The 23,797-nt window shown below is 43.7% G+C and overlaps 1 protein-coding gene across 1 annotated transcript in view; it reads right to left on the reverse strand.

Annotated features, from left to right (window-relative positions):
- The window catches only part of LOC122802137 (centrosomal protein of 295 kDa-like), a 1,720,043-nt gene that overhangs the window by 566,514 nt on the left and 1,129,732 nt on the right, over positions 1–23,797 (reverse strand). Inside the window, exon 10 of the mRNA XM_044071818.1 lies at positions 10,483–10,563. Within this exon, the coding sequence (XP_043927753.1) occupies positions 10,483–10,563 (81 nt within the window). The remainder of the gene's footprint in view (positions 1–10,482; positions 10,564–23,797) is intronic.

Below are 23,797 nucleotides of genomic sequence, written 5' to 3' on the forward strand. Positions count from 1 at the left end.
AGGTTTGGACAGGTACTGAAGGAAGCATTATACTCAATGATTGCCTAATGAGTGCAGAATAAAGTGGAATGATCAAATCCCTGGACCCGGATGCCATACTCTTAGTAATAAGCTGTGCAATGAAAAAAAAGACCTTCTTACAGTAGTGGATATATGATGATCGAAGGACACTTCACTGCCTACAGAGGTTCCTAGGTCCCTAACTGCTGGATTAATTTTCATGGGTGTGTTCTCAATGTGACAGCTGCAAGGGACTTCTTGCTTGACGAAGGATACTATTATACATTTCTTGGCAATCAGTTTCAATCCATTGTTTTGACACCAGATTTGGGAAAGGCCCTCTTAAAAGATCTTGGTGTCCTCTAATGAGTTTATGATGGCACCAAGTTTACAGTCATCTGCAAACCTGGTCAGCCATAAACCCTTAACAGTAGTGTTGAAATGCAAAAAGTAAATGCCAAAAAGGAGTGATCCAAGGACTGAACTCCTGGGGTACACCGCCAGTGACAAGTCTTTTGAAGATGGTAGAGCAGCCCATCTTAATTTCCTCTGTTCTACTTGTGAGACAGTTTGTTATCTAATGAGTTACATAGGAAGTAATATTTCACTGAGATAGTTTCTCTCTGACACTGAAGTGTGGGATGGTGCTGAATGCCTTTGCAAGGTCTAGATATACAGTGTGCACTGATTTGCCCTCATCCATAGCTTTAGTAACCTTCTCGAAGTTGTCAACCAAGTTAAGTAGGTAGGATCTGCCCTTAAGTCTGAAATAGCTTTGATCAAGTGTATGTAGGTTACCTATACCCTTATTTACTAATTCTAGAGTGATACCTTCCATAGCCTTACAGATGAGGTTGATCAGACTAGTGGGTCTATAATTTCCAGTTAGCTGATGCCTCACCTTTGTGCAAGGGGATGACAGTTGATGCCCTCCATTTATCTGGTGCAAAGATATATGAAGACTGACAGTGAATGGCCTCTGTAGGGTGTCTGACAGGTCCTGTCTCAGGCAGGCTGACCAGTAAGCAGCTCAGTATGTTATCTGATGTGACATTAATGGTAAGCTGAATGTAGAGGAGTTCCAGATTCTCTTTATTTTTTTTTCTTTTACAAAATAGAGACACTGGCACCTTTCATGCCTTTATCTAGTGTGCTGGTGGGCCTGGACACGTGGTAAACATTGAAACCTACACTGATGGGATGCTCTCAATGGTCTCCATAATGATTCATATATCAATATCTTCTAGGGTAAGAAGGGCTTGTAAGTTGTGGACTTTTTTTAAGGCTCCTAGGATTGAGCAGCAATATCTTTATGTCACATGAATTCTGTTTATTTTATTTTAATGTTGGAAGCTTTTGAGAACTGACATGTAAAAATGGCACTGGGAGAGGGTAAGCAAAGTTTTAGCCTATACAGAACATCCTTTGGGGGAAAGAGGTGCAGACTACCTCTGGCAAAGCAATTAGGACTGTCTACCATCTCCTCCCAGCCTAATACATACTGAACCCCTTTCACAGACACCAGAACTAAGGCAATTGTCGAAGTCCATCTTTTATTCACATTGTGGTGCAATTCTTGGTGATGGTAAAGTGCTGCTCAAGGCTAGGTTCATACCTGCCTCAGAAACACATTCCAAAAGCTCTATCATTTCTCTCTTCATATAGTCCGGGGGGTATGTTTCAAGTCATATACACCCATGTGTACTATGACTGTGCTATACATGTATTCGTGGTGCAAGGATTTGAGTAGTTGTGTGACGTGGAGTATCCTGGTACCTAACAGACAACTGACTTAGACCCTTTCCTTAAACAGGCTGGTGAGTGGTGCATCAGTGTGTCTCACAATGAAGTCATCCATGACTGGGATGTTGGACAATGTGGAGGTTTGCCTTATGGACTTTTGAAATAAGATTCTGCAACTCTCCTGTATGCTTCAAGGTGGCTGCTAACAGTGTTGCGTCTGTTATGTAGTGATATAAAAGGACATCTACTTACCACTTAATGAGCATTTATAAAAGGACTTTTGACAAAACTGACGGTTCTGGCTATTTTTCCTCCTTGTATTTGTCTGCATTTTCAAAATGGTCCAGCATTTTCTCTCAAAATTTCAGTGAATGTCAGCAGGCTAATTATCTATAAAACAACCCTAGACTGAACTCTTAACTTGAAAGGCAAAGGACGGCTACATCTTGAATTTTAATGGGGGAAAAAGTAATTTTAAACTCACTTTATGCAACACACAGAACAAAACTATCTTTTATACAGAAATGCATATTCTTTTTGTGCCTGAAGTCTCGGCAAAATTGCACATTTATATTTTGATAGCTTTCGCTACTCTTAAGTCATAAATACTGCAGTTTGGCATCTTCAGATGGACATTCTTACCAGAATTTGACTCCACCCAAATGTTAACATCTTTACAATGCTTCAATACAGTCTTACAAAATTTAAGACACCTGAGTGGTCACCATTACATAGTATACTATGCGAGATAATTAGGGAATGCACATAGCACAATCTTAAGTATGTACATTTTTGTCAGCAGCAGCAAAATGTGTGTATTGCAATATCATACAAGTTAACAGTGCAGACAGCTCACACAATTAAAGCTGTGAGCTCTTAATGAACTGCTGCCTGTAGTCAAAGAAACAAAGTTTGATTCTTTCCACCTCCATCTGCCAACTATTTGACACTTAGAAAGTCAATGACTCATGCAGTGCTTTTAAGTTGCTCTTGAAAAGAGATACTTGTGTCCAGTGAACTTATGCAGTTAAATTAATAAAATCAATAAACAGCGTGTATGTGTGATATCACAAATCAATTGTCAGTGACTTCAACTTAGGTTGCGACAACAAAAAAACATTGCTAACTAGGCTCTTCAGTTAATCTCACACAGGTGGTTTCTCAATGCACTAGGCCCAATATGGTAAGTGGCAAAAGTTTATTTCTTCATGCCATCCTTCAATAACCTTCTCAATAAGCTTCCTCAACTGCAGATATTATCAAATTCACTAAGTGATCACTGTCTCATTATTAACTTATGGTCATTAAAAAACACAAACATCTATGCACCTTTACATAATATCAAATGGGATGGAGTCTGTAACTGTGATAAACCCACAACAGCCTTATCCACCTTCAGAATACCCCCCCCCTTTTTTTTAATTTTTTTTTGTCCCCTCGGATCTCGTTATTACCGGCCCAGCCCACAGTGCCCCATGCCTGTACCAGGTCAAGCAGCCATCATCCTATCTCACCGACTTACACTGGTGTTTATGGGGCTGGTCATGGATGTTAAAGGTGACTTGGGGATTGGCCGTCTGTGCTTCTGCCCATTTTTTTCCCCCTTAATATTATATGCCCTACACACTTAAACTTTCCCCATCCCTCTATGCTCATTGGTCACATCCAGGGGCACATCCCCTCTTTGAACTATGTCTCCCCTTAGGGAGTGTCACCCTCCCGTCAGCTCCATCAGTTGCCTGAGCTGCTAACAGAACCATGGATAGATGGGTCACAGTTGTGGCTTTCACCCTCTATGTCACCGAAGCAGCTAAACATTTTCCCCTCTTGAAACTGGCATCAAGCTAAATAAACACTATGGCATACTGATGAACTCAAGACTACTTGTCAGAGAGCTAAGTCTTGGACTGATTGGAAGAAGGAACCCTTCAATTTTTCCATATATTTCACGTTTCTCAACCTAAAAACAAGTACTTGCATATTCACCAATCAAGCTAAAGCTACTTATTATGGGAAAGTACAAATCATATAACTCAGTCAACAAAAACAGTTATGGAAAACCATAAAATCCTTCAGTTCATCCAACATAGTCCCAAAACTTTCCGGTAACCAAAGCCTATCTGAGCTCTTTCTTACCTTTTTCACCCCACCTGCTCACCTCATCTTTTTGACAATGCCCCAGAAATAACTCCTCGTACACCACTTCAAAAGATTCTTGACTACTCTCCATTCTATTTTAAAAACATCCACATATCTGAAGTTCAGAAACTCCCTGACTCTGATTATAACCATACCTTCAATTAAATACATCCCAGGATACTTTAGGTAGGCAGCACTATTCCCCGCAAGACAGTAACTCTTACCTTCAATCTCTCGCCACCTGGGGGCTTACAAGATGGCTGCAAGCTGATCAACAGCTTAACTTAAGGTCTCCCAGTATCAAAACAAAAACTGAGAAAAAGGAGTGCATTTGAAGCTTTTTTTTTTTGGGGGGGGGGGGGGTTAAATTCAGTTACTGGCTAGTAAGTACACTGCCTGGCTGATAGCAAAGAAAGTACAGTTTTGTACCTACCATAAATGTAGATGTCCGATAGGAATGCATCTGCAGTCCTTACAAATGGGTTGTCCTGTCGTCAGGCAGCCCTTCGGTCGGCCGGATTCCAAAGTCTGGGTCTGGCCTCGGCTGGTGTCGCACTTCACCCGATGTCATAGCTGCAGTTATTCGGGTATAAAGGCATCAGCCGACACCATTTTCCTCAGTGTTTCTTGCCCCAGATGCCAGGTGCCCTCTAGGAAGGCTAAATTTGGATAAATGCAAATGATTCCAAATAGTAGAAAGCAAACAAAAAATAAGCATGTATGTACATATATACAAACAAATACACCATAATAGATTCCCCCAGCTAGCTACAAGATGGGCAAATACCCTAGGAGTACCACAGAGGGGAAGGAGGGTGGGTAATCCTGACTGCAGATGCATTCCTATCGGACATCTACATTTATGGTAGGTACAAAACTGTATTATGTCCTTCAAGGATGCATCTGCAGTCCTTACAAATGGGTAGAATACCATAGCCAAACTGGGGGAGGAGGAGAAATAAAATTATGGTGTAGTTAAGATCCCTTGCAAAACAGCAGTGGCAAAACCTGCTCGGGATCTGGAGTATAAAGGTAAATTATAATGCTTGGCAAATGTATGCACGGAGCTCCAAGTAGCAGCCTCTAAAATGTCTTTGGTAGCCACTCCTCGTAGAAAAGCTGTGGTAGTGGCTGTAGCCCTTGTAGAGTGAGGCCTGATGTTTTCTGGAGTTTTCTTTCCATGGTAGGAGTAACAAAATCTAATGCAATTTCCTATCCACTTAGAGATTGTCTGTTTTGAAATTGCTTTCCTTCCATTCCTGTTGCATATGCTACCAGTAGCTGGTCAGTTTTCCTATTGGCCTTGGTCCTGTCCAGGTAGTAGCGTAATTGTCTATGCACATCCAAGGTATGCAACAGTCTTTCTCCCCTGTTCTGTGGGTTGGGGAAGAATGTAGGTAGGTGGATAGCCTGATTCAAAGATACTCTGGAGACCATCTTAGGCATAAAAGTAGGATTAGTTCTCATGGATACTCTATCTTGATGGAAGATCAGGAAGGGCTGTACTGCCATTAGTGCCTGTAGCTCAGATACCCTTCTTGCTGAAGTGATTGCCAACAGGAAAGCAGTTTTCCATGATAAGTATTGTAATTCTGCTGTTGCTGCTGGTTCGAAAGGCGGAAGTGTCAATTTTTCTAGCACAAAGTTCAAGTCCCATGCTGGCAATGGTGGCTTCCTAGGTGGTTTTACATTTTTAATTCCTCTCAGAAACTGCCTGAGCAGAGGATGTGAGAAGACTGGAGGATCCAAGTCGTATTCTGCTGAAATAGCTGATGCATGAATCTTGATGGAAGAATAGGACAGGCCTTTGTGGAAGAGCTCTGCCAAGTATTCCAGGATGTTGGCTATGTTTACCAGTGACACATTTTCTCCTTTTGCAGTACTCCAAATGAAATATCTTTTCCATTTTGCTGAATAATTTTTCTTGTTGAGGGTCTGCGAGCCTCCAAGATAATGTCTTTAACCCTTTGGGATAAATTTGGGTTATTTGTTGTTATGCAATGTTCCAGGCAGTCAGCTGCAGTGTTTTCAGGTTTGGATGCAGGGTGTTGTAGTTGTTCTGTGTTAACAGCAAGGGAACAAGGGGTAGAGGCCATATTTGTTCCCGAGACATGCTCCTCAGTAATGGGTACCAATGTTGTCTTGGGCAGTCTGGAGCTATCAGAATGATCCTTGGGCGGGCCCCTTTGATCTTCAATAGCACCTTGTGCATCAAAGGAAGTGGTGGGAATGCATATGCTGTCAGGTTTTCCAGCTGAAAGATAGGAGTCCACCTTCCAAGCAAGTGGGTGGTACGTCCTTGTGCAGAATTTCTTTAGTTGGTGACTGCGTGGGGATGCAAATAAGTCTATTTGTGGGAGCCCCATTTTCTTGTAATGGTTTTGAAGATGTCCGGATGCAGCATCCATTCGTGGGCATCCGTGGTAGTTCTGCTTAGTATGTCTGCTAGAATGTTTTCTTTTCCTGGTACAAAAATTGCTTGTAACTGAATGTTGTAGCTCAGGGCCACATTCCAGAGGTCCATTGCCATCCGGCATAGAGGGTAAGAATGTGTGCCTCCCTGTTTGTTGATGTACCACATAACTGTGGTGTTGTCTGTCCTTATCAACAGTTGACCTTCTCGAAGAAATGGTCTGAATGCCTGAATTGCCAGTTTTACTGCCAGCATTTCCTTTTGATTTATGTGTAGGTGCAGCTGGTCTTGAGTCCATAAACCTTGAATGCACTTGTCCAGCATGTGGGCAGCCCAAGCGAGGTCTGAGGCGTCCGTTGTGATGGTTTGGCTTGGTTGAGTGTTGTGGAAAGGCAATCCTTTGTTTGATTGACAGGCCTGAGCCCACCATTGGAATTCTTGCTTCAGGCATGGAATTATTGGAATTTGGGTTTCTAGGCTGTGCTTGTGCTGAGACCATAAATTCCTTAGGTACCACTGTAACTTTCTCATATGCAGTCTGGCATGTGGAACCAATATTATGCAGGATGCCATGAAACCCAAGGCTTGCAGAACTTTTCTTGCTGTTAGATGATTCTGCTTTGTTAATGCCAAGAAGTAGAGAGGGAGTTGCTCCTGTTTTTCTACTGTTAGGAATGCCATTTGTTTCGTTGTGTCCAACTCTGCACCCAAAAAGGTTATCCTTTGGGATGGTATCAGTCTTGACATTTTTATATTGACTGTGTATCCCAGAGCTTGTCGTAGGTAAACGACCCTTTTCAAGTCTTCTGCTAGCTTGTTTTTGTTGTCCGCTTGTATCAGGCAGTTGTCCAGGTAAGGGTAGATTTGGATTCCCTGAAGCCTGCAATGAGCAATTACTGATGCCAGGCATTTCGTGAACACTCTGGGCGCAGTAGATAAGCCAAAGGGCAATGCTGAGAATTGATAATGCTCTGATCCTGCAAGAAATCTGAGGTATCTTCTGCAATTTGGTCGTATGGGGATGTGCAGGTATGCCTCCTTGAGATCTAGAGTTACCAGCCAAGACTCCTTGCCCAGCATGGGAAGAAGCTGCTGTAGGGTCAGCATTTTGAACTTTGGAACAATGAGGAATGTGTTTAAAGCGGACAGGTCGAGAATAGGTCTCCATTTGCTTTCTTTTCTTGGTACCAGGAAGAGCCTGGAGTAAAATCCTGTCCTTGCTCCATAGATGGTACCTTTTCCACAGCTCTCATCCTTAATAATTGAGTTATTTGTTTTAGAGCTTCTGCCTTTTGATTTGGAGGTAGGTTTGGCATTCCTCTCTTCCTGGTAGAGTATGGAAGTGAAACCTGTAACCTTGGTCTATTGTCTGCAAAATCCACTTGTCTCTTGTGATGTAATGCCAGTTTACTGAAAATAAAGCTAGCTTTCCGCCCAAGGGTGCTTCTAGTTGTTCCCTGGTAGGCGGTGCTAGAGCCAAGTCACTGTGATTGTCCTGTAGTAGTGGTGGTGGCTGTGTCTGTGGCTGCACCTCGCTGATTGTTACCCTGCCACTGGCGTCCCCTGTAGGCACCCCTGGATTGGCTTCTGCCTCTTGAACGCCTATTCCTGCCTCTCTGAGCTCTGGAGGAGTCTGGAAAGGACCAATTCTTGGAGGCCAATTCCTGCTAAACCTTGGAGGTTGGACCTGTAAGAAATCTTTCACTGTTTGGACAGATTTTGCCTTCTCTTCCATCTTCTTCAGCACCTGTTGTGCCGGAGAGCCAAACAAATTGATCTTGTCCATGGGAGCATCTAGTAGTTTTGATTTGACATGGTCTGGTAAGGCCTGCTCTTTTAACCACGCATGCCTTCTGATAACTGTGCCAGTCATGGCTGATCTAAAGGAAGCCTCCAGTGCATCATAGCCGCATTTTAAGGAATGGTTACTGACTTGCTGAATGTTATGTACCATCTCCTGAACAGATTTTTTGTCCAATGGTTCATCCGAGGACAGTTTTTTGGTTAACTGGTCTAGCATAAATTCTTGATACTGGATCATGTGGAATTGACAGTTCAAGGCCCTAGCTGAAAGAGTAGCAGAAGTGTAAACTTTTTTACCCCATCTCTCTAAGGACCTGGATTCCCTTTCAGAGGGGAGAGGGTTTTTGGCAGAGGTAGCTGCTACAGCTTTAGGACCCTGGGAGATAGTCTCGGGATCTGCAAAGTGAGCCTTATACAAATGGTAATGCGTGTCCGGGACCCTGTAGTACCCATCGGGCTTAGCAGGGGCCGGAGGTAGAGAATCAGGAGCAGTACAAGCATCATTAAATGCATCATCTACAACAGAAAGAACTGGATGTATGGCTAAAGGCCTATGTTGTGGTAAATGCAGAAAGGTTCTAAGCCTTTTTCTGGAGTCTGAAAAATCCTGGCCCTGCCACTGAAATTGTTCCCTCATAGCATGCAAGGTTTCCCCAAAGGAAAATTCCTCAGGCGGAGAGGCAGAAGGAATGGACTCTTCAGCATCAGAGTCTTCATAAGGGGAGAAAGGAGCCTCTGGAGGGTTTGTGTTATCTGAATCATCAGAGGAATCATCTGTTGAAACAGGCTCAGGGGGCTCTGCTCTAGGCCTCTTCTCTGGAGGTGGGTGAGAGGCCCTGTCTGGGTGAGGTTGGGATCCCGGAGTAAAGAAATGAGGTCCTCTGCTAAACTAAGCATTTGTGAACTAGAGCTAGGCCTGTGAGAGGGGATCTTAGCAGGCACAGATTTAGTTGTTTTAGCTGCTTTGGCCCTGGCAAAGGCCTTAATGGACATGGATGCAGGTGGCCTAGCAGCTCCACGTGCAGGGGTAGAAATATCCAAGGGGATAGTGTCAGATAATTCCTGAGAAACTGTAAGAGCAGGAGTGATTTCAGAAGCCGATTCCACCAGGTTGGAAGAGGCCTCGGTAGGAGGTAAGTTCGGCTGAAGGAAGAACCGCTAGCTCGGTTCCAGCGAAAACCGAGACACTCGCGGTTGGCTTAACCGCGGTTTCGGGCGAAACCGCGGACCGCGAGTGTCGGTCCTTTTCCTTGCGCTTTTTAGATATTTGCGTAGTCGGAGGATCCGACGGCAGAATGTAAGCAAAATCGGAGCCGAAAAACTCCTCAGCAAATTCCGACCGACGTCTAAGCATCCGTCGGTTAAAAGAAGCACAGGCTAGACAAGCTGCTATGTCGTGGTCTGGGCCTAGACAAGGTAAGCAGTAAGAGTGGAAATCTTTATGAGGTATTTGTTTCCCACAAGTTAAACAGTTATTCACTTTTTCTGACATCGGTTGAGGCAAGAAAGAGTCCCCAACGGGGTACTTAGCTTTTTAGAAGTCTTCGGTAGTAGTAGACGTATTCGGTAGTAGTAATCTCTGGTTCTGACCGACCGGCACTTGCGAACAGCTTCTGCTTCGGGCGCCACGCGGCAAGAAAGACTGAGGAAAATGGCGTCAGCTGATGCCTTTATACCCGAATAACTGCAGCTATGACGTCGGGTGAAGTGCGACACCAGCCGAGGCCAGACCCAGACTTTGGAATCCGGCCGACCGAAGGGCTGCCTGACAACAGGACAACCCATTTGTAAGGACTGCAGATGCATCCTTGAAGGACATCAAATTTAGAGAACCTGAAAGAAAATCAACAGAAAAGGTTGAGAATTAAACAGCTGTTTCAAAAAATAGCAGAGCTAGAAGAAACAGCACACAGAAAAAAAAAAGTTATGTACTCACCATAACATTCTATCTGTGCTGTCCATTTTCATTCTTCCTCAATGAATGAGATTCGGATCCGATCCTCGGATCCACCTTGGCCACTTTCTTTAACTTCTAAGATCCGACTCTTGAGCTCCACCCTTACTCATTATGTTCCTGATCACTGCATTACCTCAGATAAAGTTTGCTGTTATTATACAATATCACAGGAAAAATTACATAAAACAGCTATTTCGGAACAGTGATAGATAAAATATCAGGAGCTCAAAGAGGAACAATGGTTCCTAATAACAATTCTATCAGGTCACTCTCAAAGACATGGATGGGGGGAATGCAGGAGGGAAGTTGAAGAATGAAAATGGACAACAAAGATGGAACTTTATGGTGAATACATAACTTTTTTATGTGAAGATGTCATTTTTATTTGTTCCTCAACAAATGGGACAGAGTCCCCAGCTACAAATACCTTGGCTGATCCTCAAGGAAGGATATTCTGTAGGACCACATAACCGAATGATGCTCTGTTCCTGGAGATGATGTTCAATTTCTAATGAGAAACAAAGGTATGAGCATTAGACCAAGTGGCAGCTGCACAAATGTAATCAGTGGAAGCTTTAGCCCAAAAGCCAGCTGATGCAGCTGTTGACCTGGTTGAATCTACTTTTGGTTGTTGTGGGAAAGTTAGGCCTCTCAAAGAATAAATGCGAGAAATACAATTTGTTATCCATTTTGCTAGAGTAATCTTTGAAACTGGTTTTCCCATCTTGTTTTTAGACAAGGAAACCAACAACTGATCTATTTTTCTAAACTCCTTGGTCCTAAGTAAGTAAAAATGGAATTGTCTATGTACACCTAAAAGGTGAAGGGTATATTCTCCTTTATTTTCAAAATCTGGAAAGAAAAAGTACAGTTGTGTACACTTACCATAAATGTAGATGTTTGAGTGTTTTCACTGTTGCAGTCATTACATTTGGGTAATCTGCTGGCAGATTGCCCTCAGTCGGCCTGATTAACAAAGTCTTGGGTCCTGCGTCAGTTGCTGCCCCTTCTTCCATGACGTCAGGGGTATAAATCATGCAGCAGATGCCATTACATCAGTTTTTCTTGCCCCAGATGTCAGGTACCCCCCAAATGGGGAGCAAAATATATATCTATATATAATTAGAAACACAAAAATATACCTCCAAACAAAAGCAAATACACCAAAAAGCTTTACGCATAGTAAACAAGAATAGAGGTATAGTCAATAGAAGTCAGGAGGCTGGAGGGAGGGTAACCAAGACTGCAACAGTGAAAACACTCGAACATCTACATTTATGGTAAGTGTACACAACTGTACTATGTTAATCATGTTTCACTGTTGCAGTCATTACATTTGGGTAGATTCCCAAAGCTAAGGTTGGGAGGATGGATTTACACAGCATTAGGACCAGCTATAAGGCCCTGCAAAACAGCAGTGGCAAAGCCAGCTCTGGATTTAGAGAAAATTGGTAAGTGATGATACTTGGTGAAAGTATGAACTGAATTCCAGGTAGCAGCTTCTAGAATATCCCTGGTAGGAACACCTCTGAGAAAGGCTGCTGAAGTAGATGCGGCCCTGGTGGAATAAGATCTGATCCCCTGGGGGAAAGGTTTCCATGGTACTTACAACAGAAATGAATACAATGGGTTATCCATTTAGAAATGGTTTGCTTTGAAATAGCCTTCCCCTCTGCACCTGCAGCAAATGCTACCAGCAGTTGTTTAGATTTTCTTCTAGATTTAGTCCTGTCCAAGTAGAATCTAAGTTGTCTGTGTACATCCAATGAATGCAGAATCCGCTCTCCCTTGTTCTGCGGATTGGGAAAGAAAGTTGGCAAATGAATGGACTGATTAAGAGCCATACTGGATACCACCTTGGACATGAATGATGGATTGGTCCTGAGTGACACCCTGTCCGCATGGAAGATGATGAAAGGCTCCACTACCATAAGGGCCTGTAATTCAAATATCCTTATAGCTGAAGTGATTGCTAAAAGGAAGGCTGTTTTCCAGGAAAGAAATTTTAAGTCTGCAGTTGCAGCTGGCTCGAAAGGAGGTAGAGTGAGTTTCTCCAATACAAAGTTAAAGTCCTAGGCAGGGGTTGGAGATGATCTGGGTGGTCTCAAGTTTGTGGCCCCTCTGAGATACTGCTTTAGATGAGGATGAGAGAAGAGAGTAGGGCCTGTGTTGTAATGAGCTGGAATGGCTGAGGCATGGATTTTATGGAAGAAAAAGACAGGCCCTTGTGAAGCATCTCAGTTAAGTATTGCAAAATCTGAGGTAAACTGGGCATTGCTGTGCTCATCCCTTGAGACTGATTCCAGGCACAGAATCTTTTCCATTTGTCAGCATAAGATTTTCTAGTACTAGGTCTCCTCGCCTCCAAAATGACATCCCATCACAGGTTTGCTGAGGGATGCTAAGAGGGAATTTAAGTGATTAGCCAAGCTGCAAGGTTCAATATTTGGAGCTGAGGGTGCAGAATTTGGTTCTCTTGCTGAGACAGTAAGGAAGGTGTCTGAGGCAGGTGCGACGGAGAAATGTGACACACTGCGCAGGACTGGGTACCAGTGTTGGTGAGGCCAGTCTGGAGCAATCAAAATCATTTTTGGTTTGTCCTGTTTGACTTTTAGTAGAACTTTGGAAAGCAAAGGAAGAGGGGGAAAGGCATAGACTGATAGGTTTTTCCAGCTGAAGGACAGAGCATCCACTTTCCAGGCTTTTTTGTGATGACTTCTTGTGCAAAATTTGTCCAACTGGTATAGTTCTGGGGTGAGGCAAAGAGATCTATGTCTGGGCTCCCCCACTTGCAGGTCAACATGTCGAAAATCCGTGGTTTCAGTTTCCATTCATGATGAAATTTCTGCTTAGTTCGCCTGCCAGAATATTCTGCTTTCCTGGCAGGAATTGATCTTATAGTTGTACTTGGTAGCTCAAGGCACTGTTCCACAATGCCATGGCTAGTCTGCAGAGGGGGTAGGAATGTGTACCCCTCTGCTTGTTTATGTATCACATAACCATGGTGTTGTCCGTTTTTATCAGCAATTGTCCTGGATGAAGGTAGTCTTTGAAGGCTGTCAGTGCATTCTGTACTGCTAGCATTTCTTTTTGATTTGTACTTTAATTGTAGAGAAACTTGATCCGGTTTTAAATATAGAGACAAGGAAATCTAAAACACCTGGGATTGGTGCAGTGCAAGGATCCATGTCTTTCTGATGTGCCTACAAAGAAAATGTTTTCCATTTGCTCTTATAAATCTTTCTGGTTGGAGGCTTGTGGGATGATTAAAGAGTATGGCGAAATGGAGAGGAAAGCCTGGATTACCTAGGCATTACTGGAACTGGAGAAACCAAGCGGTCAGTTTGAGGCCTGCTATGTCTGGATGAACTGCTTCTGCAGAATGTGACAAGAGATCTGGAGAGGGATCCAGTGTCCAAAGTGGATGTACTAGGAGAGACCAAAGAAAAGGGAACCATATATGCTAAAGCCAGTAGGGTGAAATGAGGATCACTTTGCTCTTCAACTGGCTGGCTTTCTGAAGAAATTTGGGTATTAGAGGGTAGGTGAGGGAAAGCATAAAGGAGACCGGAGGGCCAAACTTGGACTAGAGCACCTCTTTGTGACTGTCCCTGAGAGGGAATTAGAGCAAAGAACCTGCTGCATTTTTTGCTGAGGAGAGAGGTGAAAAGATCGCAGCATGGTTGACCCCATTTGTGGACAATCTTGCTTGCCACTAATTACTTGAGAGACCACTCATGAGGCATCAGGATAGTTCTGCTGATCTTGTCTGCTAGAATATTGGATTTCCGCAGTATGTGCATTACTATAAGAAAGCGATTGGAGGAGATCGCCCATTGCCAAACTCAATGCTTCCTGGCAAAGGGGGTAAGATCTGGTTCCTCCCTTTTTGTTGATGTATCAGGATACTTATAGGTTGTCTGTCTGGACAGCAATAGTTCCAAGTGAAAGAGAGCTCTGAAGGGCCTGCAATGGTAAAAGTACCCCTCTCATCTCTAGAACATTATTATGCAAATTGGTCTCTTCTTGGGACAATGTGCCTTAAACTGTCCATCCTATGTAATGACCCCTCCCTAACTGCAAGGTGTACATGGTCAACATGGCTTTCTGGGGAGGAAGGACAAACAGGTGATCTTGATAAACCTCTTTGGAATCTATCCACCATAGTAGGTATTTTCTACAAACCTGGGATAATTTTATTGGATCTCAGAGAATGTCGATGAAAAGACCAATGTACTGCTAGAGTCCACTGAAGAATTTTCATATGTAGATGAGCAGTGGGTAGTAAAGTTACTGCAGCAGCCATCAAACCCAGTGCTTGGATTATTAATCTTGCTGGGGGGTGAGGGATGAGACATAACTAGAATGACATGCGATTTCAGAGTAAGAAAGTACAGTTGTGTACACTTACCATAAATGTAGATGTTCAAGTGTATACATTGTTGCAGTCATCACATTTGGGTTATCTGCTTGCAGTAGCCCTCAGTCGGCCTGATTAACAAAGTCTTGGGTCTTGCGTTGGTGCTGTCTCTTCTTCCGTGACGTCAGGGGTATAAAACATGCAGCCGATGCCATTACATCAGTTTTTCTTGCCCCAGATGTAATGGGAAGCAATTAAAAAAAAAAAAAAAATATATATATATATATATACACATATATATATATATATATATATATATACATGTATATATATATATATCTATATATCTATATATATATGTATACACACACACACACACACACACACACACACACACACACACACACACACACAAGGATATACCTCCAATAAAAAAGCGAATACACCAAAAAGCTTTTAAGCATAGTAAAAAAAGAGTAGAGGTATAGCCAAAAAAAAGTCAGGGGGGCTGAAAGGAGGGTAACCATGACTGCAACAGTGAATACACTTGAACATCTACATTTATGGGAAGTGTACACAACCGTACTATTGTTCTTCGTGTTTCACTGTTGCAGTCATCACATTTGGGTAGATTCCCAAAGCTACGGTTGAGAGGAGGAATTTAGATAGCATTAGGACCAGCTTTAAGACCCTGCAAGACTGCAGTGGCAAAGCCAGCTCTGGATTTAGAGAAAATTGGCAAATGGTAATGCTTGGTGAAAGTATGAATAGAACTCCAGGTAGCAGCTTCTAGGATGCCCCTGGTAGGGACACCTCTGAGAAAGGCTGTAGAGGTAGATGCAGCCCTGGTGGAATGGGGTCTGATCCCCTGTGGGACAGGTTTTCCATGGTGCTTATAGCAGAAATTAATGCAATGGCCTATCCATTTAAAAATGGTTTGCTTTGAAATAGCCTTCCCCTCTGCCCCTGCAGCAAATGCCACCAGCAGTTGTTCAGATTTCCTTTGAGGTTTAGTCCTGTCCAAGTAAAATCTAAGTAGTCTGTGCACATCTAAGGGTTGCAGTATCTGTTCCCCTTTGTTCTGTGGATTAGGTCGGCAAATGAATGGATTGATTAAGAGCCACACGGATATCACCTTAGGCATGAAGAAGGGATTGGCACCCTGTCTGCATGAAAGATGATGAAAGGCTCCACTGCCATAAGGGCCTGTAATTCAGATACCCTTCTTGGTGAAGTGATTGCTAAAAGGAAGGCTGTTTTCCAAGAAAGGAATTTTACATTTGCACTAGCAGCTGGCTAGATAGGAGGAAGAGTGAGTTTCTCCAATACAAAGTTAAGGTCCCAGGCTGGAGTTGGAGCTCTCCTGGGTAGTCTTAAATTTTTGGCCCCTCTGAGAAACTGCTTGAGCAGTAGATGACAGAAGAGGGGAGGTTCTGTGATATAATGAGCTGAAATGTCTGAGGCATGAATTTTGGAGAATAAAAAAGAAAGGGCCTTGTGAAGCATCTCAGTTAAGTATCATAAAATCTGAGGTAAGTTGGGTGCTGCTGTGCTCATCCCTTGAGAATGGTTCCAGGCACAGAATCTTTTCCATTTTTCAGCACAAGATTTTCTAGTACTAGGCCTCCTTGCCTCTAAAATGATATTCATCACTGGTTTACTGAGGGATGGTAAAGGAGAGATTAGGTAATTAGCCAGGCTGCTAGGTTCAGGATTTGAAGCTGCGGGTGCAGAATCTGGTTCTCCTGCTGAGACAACAGGGTAAGGGTGTGAGGCAGGTGCCATGGGGCCAACAGTTACATGGGGCCAACAGTTACACACTGCCCAAGAGGGTGTTGGCGTGGTCAGTCTGGTGCAATCAATATCGCCCTTGGTTTGTCCCGTTTGATCTTTAGTAGAGGAGAGGCAGAGGAGGAAAGGCATAAACTGATAGGCTTTTCCAGCTAAAGGACAGAGCATCCACTGTCTAAGCTTGTTTGTGGGGAGTCCTTGTGCAAAATCTGTCTAATTGGTAGTTCTGGGGGGAGGCAAACAGGTCTATATCTGGGCTCCCCCATTTGTTTGTCAACATGTTGAAAGTCTTTGGTTCCAGTTTCCACTCGTGGGTTCATGAGGTTTCTGCTTAGTCCGTCTGCCAGTGTATTTCATTTTCCTGGCAGGAACTGAGCTTGTAGATGCACTTGGTAGCTCAAGGCTGTGTTCCACAATGCCATGGCTAGTCTGCAGAGGGGGTAAAAATGGGTACACCCCTGCTTGTTTATGTACCACATAACAGTGGTGTTGTCCATCTTTACCATTAATTGTCCTGGAAGAATGTAGTCCTTGAAGGCTGTCAGAGCATTCTGTACAGCTAACATTTCTTTTTGATTGATATGCAGGTGCTTTTGACTTGGGTTCCATTTGCCCTGAATGCACTTCCATGTCAGGTGAGCCCCCCATGCATAGTCTGATGTGTCTGTTGTTAGGGTTTGGGTGGCATGGGGTAGAGTGAATGATAGTTCCTTGTTTTGGTGGCAGGCCTCTGCCCACCAAAGGAACTCTAAGAGTAGGCAAGGTACGATAGGAATAATTGCTTCTAGATCCTGAGAATGTTGACACCATAGGCTTTTTAGATACCATTGTAGTTTCTTCATATGCAGTCTTGCATATGGAATTAGAAGAATGCAGGTGGGCATGATCCCCAAGGCTTGCAGTATTTGCCTTGCAGATAGCAGGATTTTTGTGGCCACTAGTTTGAAGTAGGTTGTCAAATGAATTTGTTTCTCTGGCGTGAGGAAAGCCATCTGGGAAGTTGTATTCAAGCTTGCTCCCAGGAATATAATTTGTTGACAGGGTACCAGGTGTGATTTCTTTTCGTTTATGGTGTACCCCAGACAAGTTATCACCTTTTGTACAAAGGCCAGATGATTCAAAAGTATGTCCTGGCTTTCTGCCTGAATTAGACAATCGTCCAGGTATGGGTATATTTGAATATTTCTTTGCCTGCAAAATGCAATGACTTGAGCTAGGCACTTTGTGAATACCCTGGGCGCAGTAGATAAGCCAAAGTGCAGTGCACAGAACTGATAGTGCATGTAGCCTGCTTTGAAGCGTAGGTATCTTCTGCAAGATTCCCTGATTGGGGTGCGCAGGTATGCTTCTTTTAAATCGAGTGTTGTCAACCAGGCATCTTTGCCTAGCATAGGAAGCAACTGGTGAAGAGTCAGCATCTTGAATTTTGGAATCACCAAAAAGGTCTTTAAAGTAGACAGGTCCAGGATAGGACACCAGGAATTGTCTTTTCTGGGTACCAGGAAAAGTCTTGAGTAGAAACCTTGTCCCTTTTCCTCTTCTGGTACAGTTTGAATAGCCTTTATGCTTAAGAGAACCGCTTGGGGTTGGTAATGTGTGGAAGTGAAATCTGTATCCTTGGGACACTATATTTAAAACCCATTTGTCCTGGGTAATGAGTTTCCAGTTTTTTGCATGTAGAGCAATCTTTCCCCCCAAAGGGGCAGTCAGTTGAGAAGTGCTTGGAAGTTTTAAAGTGAAGTCACTGACACAGTTTACCATGGGGGGGGGGGGGTTACTACTCCCAGATTTGGAAGTGCCCCCCCCCCCCACTGCTTAGTCCTGCGAGTACCCTAGGACTGAAGCCTGGGTGTCCTGCTGGATCTGGGTTTGGACAGACAAGGCCTGGAAGACGCAGGAAAGGACCAATTCTTAGATGGTCAATGCCTACTAAATCTTGGAGGTTGTACTTGTACGAAATAACAGTTTGCATAAATTTAGCTTATTCCTCCATCTTTTTAAGAACTTATTCTGCCTCATTGCCAAACAGGCGGTCCTGATTTAAGGGAGCATCTAGTAATTTAGCTTTAACATGATCTGGCAAGGATTGCTCCCTTAAGCCAAGCAAGCCTTCTAAGTACAGACCCAGTTGCAGCAGCCCTGCAAGATGCCTCTAGTGAATCAAAACCACATTGCAAAGTATGTTTTCCAACTTGTTCAGCAGTATGCATTAAATCTTGTAAATCCTTATTTTCAGCACAATCAGGAATCAACATCATTTTTTGTTTAAGCAATCTAGTAATATGTTGTTGGCACTTTAACATATGAAACTGGTAGTTTAGGGTCCTAATGGCCAAAGTTGCAGAAGTGTACACCTTCTTAACCCATTCTATTCAGTGCCCTGGAGTCTCTATCAGAGAGGGTAGGATTTTTGACAGTAGTAGCTTTAATGCCCTTGGGTCCCTGTGAAATGGTCACAGGATCTGCAGTAGGATTTATGAAAAGGAACCCTGTAATATCAATCAGGTTTTCTGGGAGCAGGAGGTAAGGAGTCAGGGGCCAAGCTAGATTCTGAAAAGGCGTCATCAACAATGTCTAGTACAGGAGGGATAGCTAAAGGCCTGTGATGGGGCATGAGTAAGAAATCCCTAAGCCTCTTTTTAGAATAAGAGAAATCCTGACTTTCCCAACGAAAATGCTCCCTAGGAGTATGGAAGGTTTCACCAAAAGAGAAATCCTCTGGGGAGGGGGGGGGGGGAGCAGAGGGAATAGAGTCCTCAGCATCAGAATCCTCATAGGTACTTAAGGGTAAATCCTGGTCATCAAAGGAAACAGAAATTTCAGAATCCTGGTCAGAAATATCATAAGCAAACTCAGTCCTAGGTCTCTTAGAGGGGGAAGGTTGGCTTCCCCTGATTAAAGTAATAAGGTCTTCAGCCATTCTTATCATTTGTTTTTTAGGCATAGAGGCCTGACCATGTGGTCTGTGTGTCAGTTTTCTAGGCATGGTTCGAGTTTTCGGCCTTGAAGAAGATGGCGTCGGTTTAATATGCAAGTCAGTAGAGGCCTGAATACACCCTCAGAAGCCGGTGCCTGCGCAGCAGCTCCGGACCCATCTAAGGTAGATACATCCGCGGATTCCATAATTGAAGCATCTCGCGGCATACCGGACTCCGAATGGGTCTCAGTAGAGGCCTGCGAACATGAAGTAGCGGGTACCAGGGGCTGTGAAAGCACCTCACTGAGTACGGGCGAACTGGCGACAGGCCTAGGAGAAGCGTCGTCGGCAGCTTTGGACCTAGGCGGCCTATCTCTATCTTTATCTTTGTGTTTTTTCAGAATATCGGTAGGCGTACGGCTTACTGAAGACATATCTAGATAATTGAACCAAGCACCAAAATATTTAGAAACGAAAATATACCGACGATGGATAGTTTGTGGTTTAAATAAGGCACAAAACCAACAGTGAGGTACGTTGTGGTCAGGGCCTAGGCAAGGAGTACAGTACGAATTAAAATCTTTATGAGGTATTTGCTTTCCACAAGAAATGCAATTATTTACTTTTCCTGACATCGGTTTAGAGCAAGAAAAAGTTTCCCCAACGGGGTGCTTAGCTTTCAGTTGAAGACTTCGGTTCTGAAACTCAAAAACGAAAATTTCAGGAGTCAGCCAACCGGCACTTGCAAACTGCTTCGGGCACCGCACAGCAAGAAAGACTGATGTAATGGTGTCGGCTGCATATTTTATACCCCTGACTATCTGACGTCATGGAAGAAGAGACAGCAACGGACGCAGGACCCAAGACTTTGCTAATCAGGCTGACAGAGGGCTACTGCAAGCAGATAAACCAAATGTGATGACTGCAACAGTGAAACACGAAGAACATCTCTATTTTGGAACAGAAGACCTAGGCAACTGTGTCTAGATAAGCCCCTATAAACTTCAAGGCTTGGACTGGTTGAGGTTGACACTTTAATAGATTTATAGTAATTCCCAGAAACTGTGATGAAAGTAGAAGGTAATCTGTTTTTTTCCAGAAGATGTCTGGTCGGTGCAGTTAGGAGTCAGTCTAAACATGGAAACACACTGAATCTGCTCAGTCTTAGATGAGCTGCCACCACTGCCATGCCTTTGGTAAACACGTTGGGGGCTGTGGTAAGACCAAAGGGCACGGTTCTGAATTGATCATGACTGATATCTTCAAGCATGCCTGTTCATTTTTATATGATAGTACGCATCCTAAAGATCTAAAAAGCACATCCAGTCGTCCTTCTGGAGAGGCAGAATGGACTGAAGCGTGACCATCCAGAATTTGGAATTCTTTACAAACTGGTTCAAATAACAGACATCCAAAAACGGTCTCAGATCCCCTGTTTTCTATGAGTAAATTCCGAATCCTCTTTGGCCTGTGGAGACCTTCTGGACAACTCTCTTGTCCAGCAGCTTATTGAATTTCTAGAGCTGCTAGTTCTATCTTATTGAGTGGAACATAGAGGATACTTCTCTTCTGTGGAGAAACTTGGGAAAAGGGAATGAAGTATCCCCTGGATATGATCCTTTGCACCAAAGAATCTTGAGTGATTGCTGCCTAGGCTTTTGGGTGCAAGGATAATTGCCCCTCCCCACGATTACTTCCAGAGTGGGACAGTCAGGTAACCTTTCAGGAGCGGTGAAAAGTCCTGTCTGAGAAAGAATCAAGAGAACCTTGATTCTACGAACCCCCTCTGCCACTAGAATGGTGTCTCCCATTATAGTTATTTCCCCTCTACCTCTGGGGGGAACAGTCTCTACATGATTCTTGGAAAGACCCTTGGGATTTTCTGAACCACACTTTCTTACCACCGCACTGATTCCTGGTAAAGGCTCTCTGTGGGGTAAAAAAGCAGAATCCCACAGCAGACAGGGTGCTTCCATCCTTCTCACCTTAGGACAGCACCTCCTTAATTGTTGATCTGAATAAGAAAGCTCCATCAAAGGGAGCACTGATGAATGACACCTTAAAGAGCTCCAAGAAATCTCACAACCACATCTAGGCATGTTTCCTAATGGCTATGTCTGAACCGGCAGCCTGTGAGGAACCTTCAGCGTGTGTGAGATAAACCTCATGGATGTGTTAGTAATGGATTATAGGGTGGCCAGTCATGAGGAAAAAGACTTCTGCTCCTCTATAGAGATGAACCCTGGGGGAGAGTTGGAGAGTTCTTTGATCAAGTCCCTCTGTAACCTTGTGAAATGCACCAAACAATTCAGTGATCATAAAGCAAAGGTCCCTGATGTATACACTCACTTCCCAAACCTGTCCAACATTCTAGACTCCCTATTAGGGGGACAGAGAGAGCAGCTCTGGTCAACCAACTCCTTCTTTTAGATGCTGCAAGAAACATGGCTTCTATAAGAACACCCGGTAACCTATGTGATGTGGCACTAAGAACCTTGTCTAGCTGCTTAGGGATCGGTTCTACAGAATCCGGTTCCTTCCATTCTCTGCGGGAGACCAGGTCTTTCAGCTGATCCACAGGCAGGGTAACCTAAGAAGCAGATGGTCCAGACCTGAAGGCTTCCAAGAACACTAATTACTCCTGGGAAGGGGGTTGGGCAAACCAACCACGTTTTTGGCGAAGGATGTCTAAGATTTCTCTGAATAAGACATTCTCAGGTGGAGATTTAGGGGAACCTTCCCCGTCAGCAAAATCAGTGTCTTCTATGAGGGATTGCTGTGGGGAACCCAGGTGCCTCCTCTTGCATGATCTCTTCCAAGTGACCTCCTCAGTGGGGTGCTCTGGGGAAGTGTTGGAAGAGACAGGAAAGTTCCCTGGTGGAAACTGCTTGAAAGCTCATCTGGACTGGCATCTCTGAGGTGTAGAATGACAGAATTCAGGCACAGGATCAAATGAAGGTTGGAGGCACAGATCCGAACAAGGATGAGTCCAAGTCCATCTAGGTAGAGACAATAACCTTGCCAATACTTTGAAAGCCAAGTAACAAGGAGATGTCGAAGGCAATCTCACTGGAGCTGAAACTCTCTGATCAGACAATCCCCATGACTCTCGAACTCTCATATCTGAAGGAGGAGTCAGAGCAGAGCTATCCAGTGCCAAAGCTCAGAGAAGAAGCTATAGCTCTGAAAGTTTGAGTGTCCAGCTTAACCTCTCAGATGCAGTGCCAATGCTTCAGCTCCAATAGCCATCATGCTGTAACACGATTCAGAGCCAGTCGGGATCGGGAAAGTACAGTTGTGTACACTTACTATAAATGTAGATGTTCGAGTGTATTCACTGTTGCAGTCATTACATTAGGGTAATCTGCTGGCAGGTTGCCCTCAGTCGGCCTGATTAACAAAGTCTTGGGTCCTGCGTCAGTTGCTGTCCCTTCTTCCATGATGTCAGGTCATCAGGGGTATAAAACATGCAGCCGATGCCATTACATCAGTTTTTCTTGTCCCACATGTCATGTGCCCCCCAAATAGGGAGCAATATATACATATATAAATATACAAGTATAAATTTCAAAACACAAAAAAAATACCTCCAAACAAAAGCAAATACACCCAAAAAGGCTTTTAAGCATAGTAAAAGAAAGGAGAGATATAGTAAGAGAAAAACAGGGGGTTGGAGGGTGGGTAACCAGGACTGCAACACTGAATACACTCGAACAGCTACATTTATGGTAAGTGTACACAACTGTACTATGTTTTTCGTGTTTCACTGTTGAAGTAATTACATTTGGGTAGAATCCCAAAGCTATGGTTGGGAGGATGGATTTATACAGCATTAGGAGCAGCTATAAGGCCCTGCAGGACAGCAGTGGCAGAGCCAACTCTGGATTTAGAGAAGAGAGGTAAATGGTAATGTTTGGTGAACGTATGAACTGAGCTCTAGGTAGCAGCTTCTAGAATGTCTCTGGTAGGAACCCCTCTGAGAAAGGCTGCAGAAGTAGATACAGCCCTGGTGGAATGAGACCTGATCCCCTTGGGGATAGGGTTTACCATGGTGCATATATCAGAAACGAATGCAATGGCTTATCCATTTGGAAATAGTCTGCTTTGAAATAGCCTTTCCCTCTGCCCTTGCAGCAAATGCCACCAATAGTTGTTCAGATTTTCTTAGAGATTTCATCCTGTTTAAGTAGAATCTAAGTTGTCTGTGTACATCCAATGAATGCAAAATCCGATCACACTTATTCTGTGGATTGGGGAAGGAAGTTTGCAGATGAATGGTCTGATTAAGAGCCACACTGGATACAACCTTAGGCATGAAAGATGGATTTGGTCCTGAGAGCCACCCTGTCCAGATGAAAAATAATGAAAGGCTCCACTGCCATAACAGCCTGTAATTCTGAAATCCTTCTAGCTGAAGTGACTGCTAAAAACAAAGCTGTTTTCCAGGAGAGACATTTTAGGTCTGCAGTAGCAGCTGGGTCAAAAGGAGGGAGAGTGAGTTTTTCCAAAACAAAATTGAAGCCCCATGCCGGAGTTGGTGCTCTCCTGGGAGGTCTTACATTTTTGGACCCTCTGAGATACTGCTTTAGCAGAGGATGAGAGAAGAGGGGAGGTTCTGTGTTGTAATGAGCTAAAATGGCAGAGGCATGGATTTTTATGGAAGAAAAAGATAGG

Source organism: Protopterus annectens, chromosome 5.part0, assembly GCF_019279795.1.
Source record: "Protopterus annectens isolate FY-2018-M chromosome 5.part0, PAN1.0, whole genome shotgun sequence".
Lineage (NCBI taxonomy): Eukaryota > Metazoa > Chordata > Ceratodontiformes > Protopteridae > Protopterus > Protopterus annectens.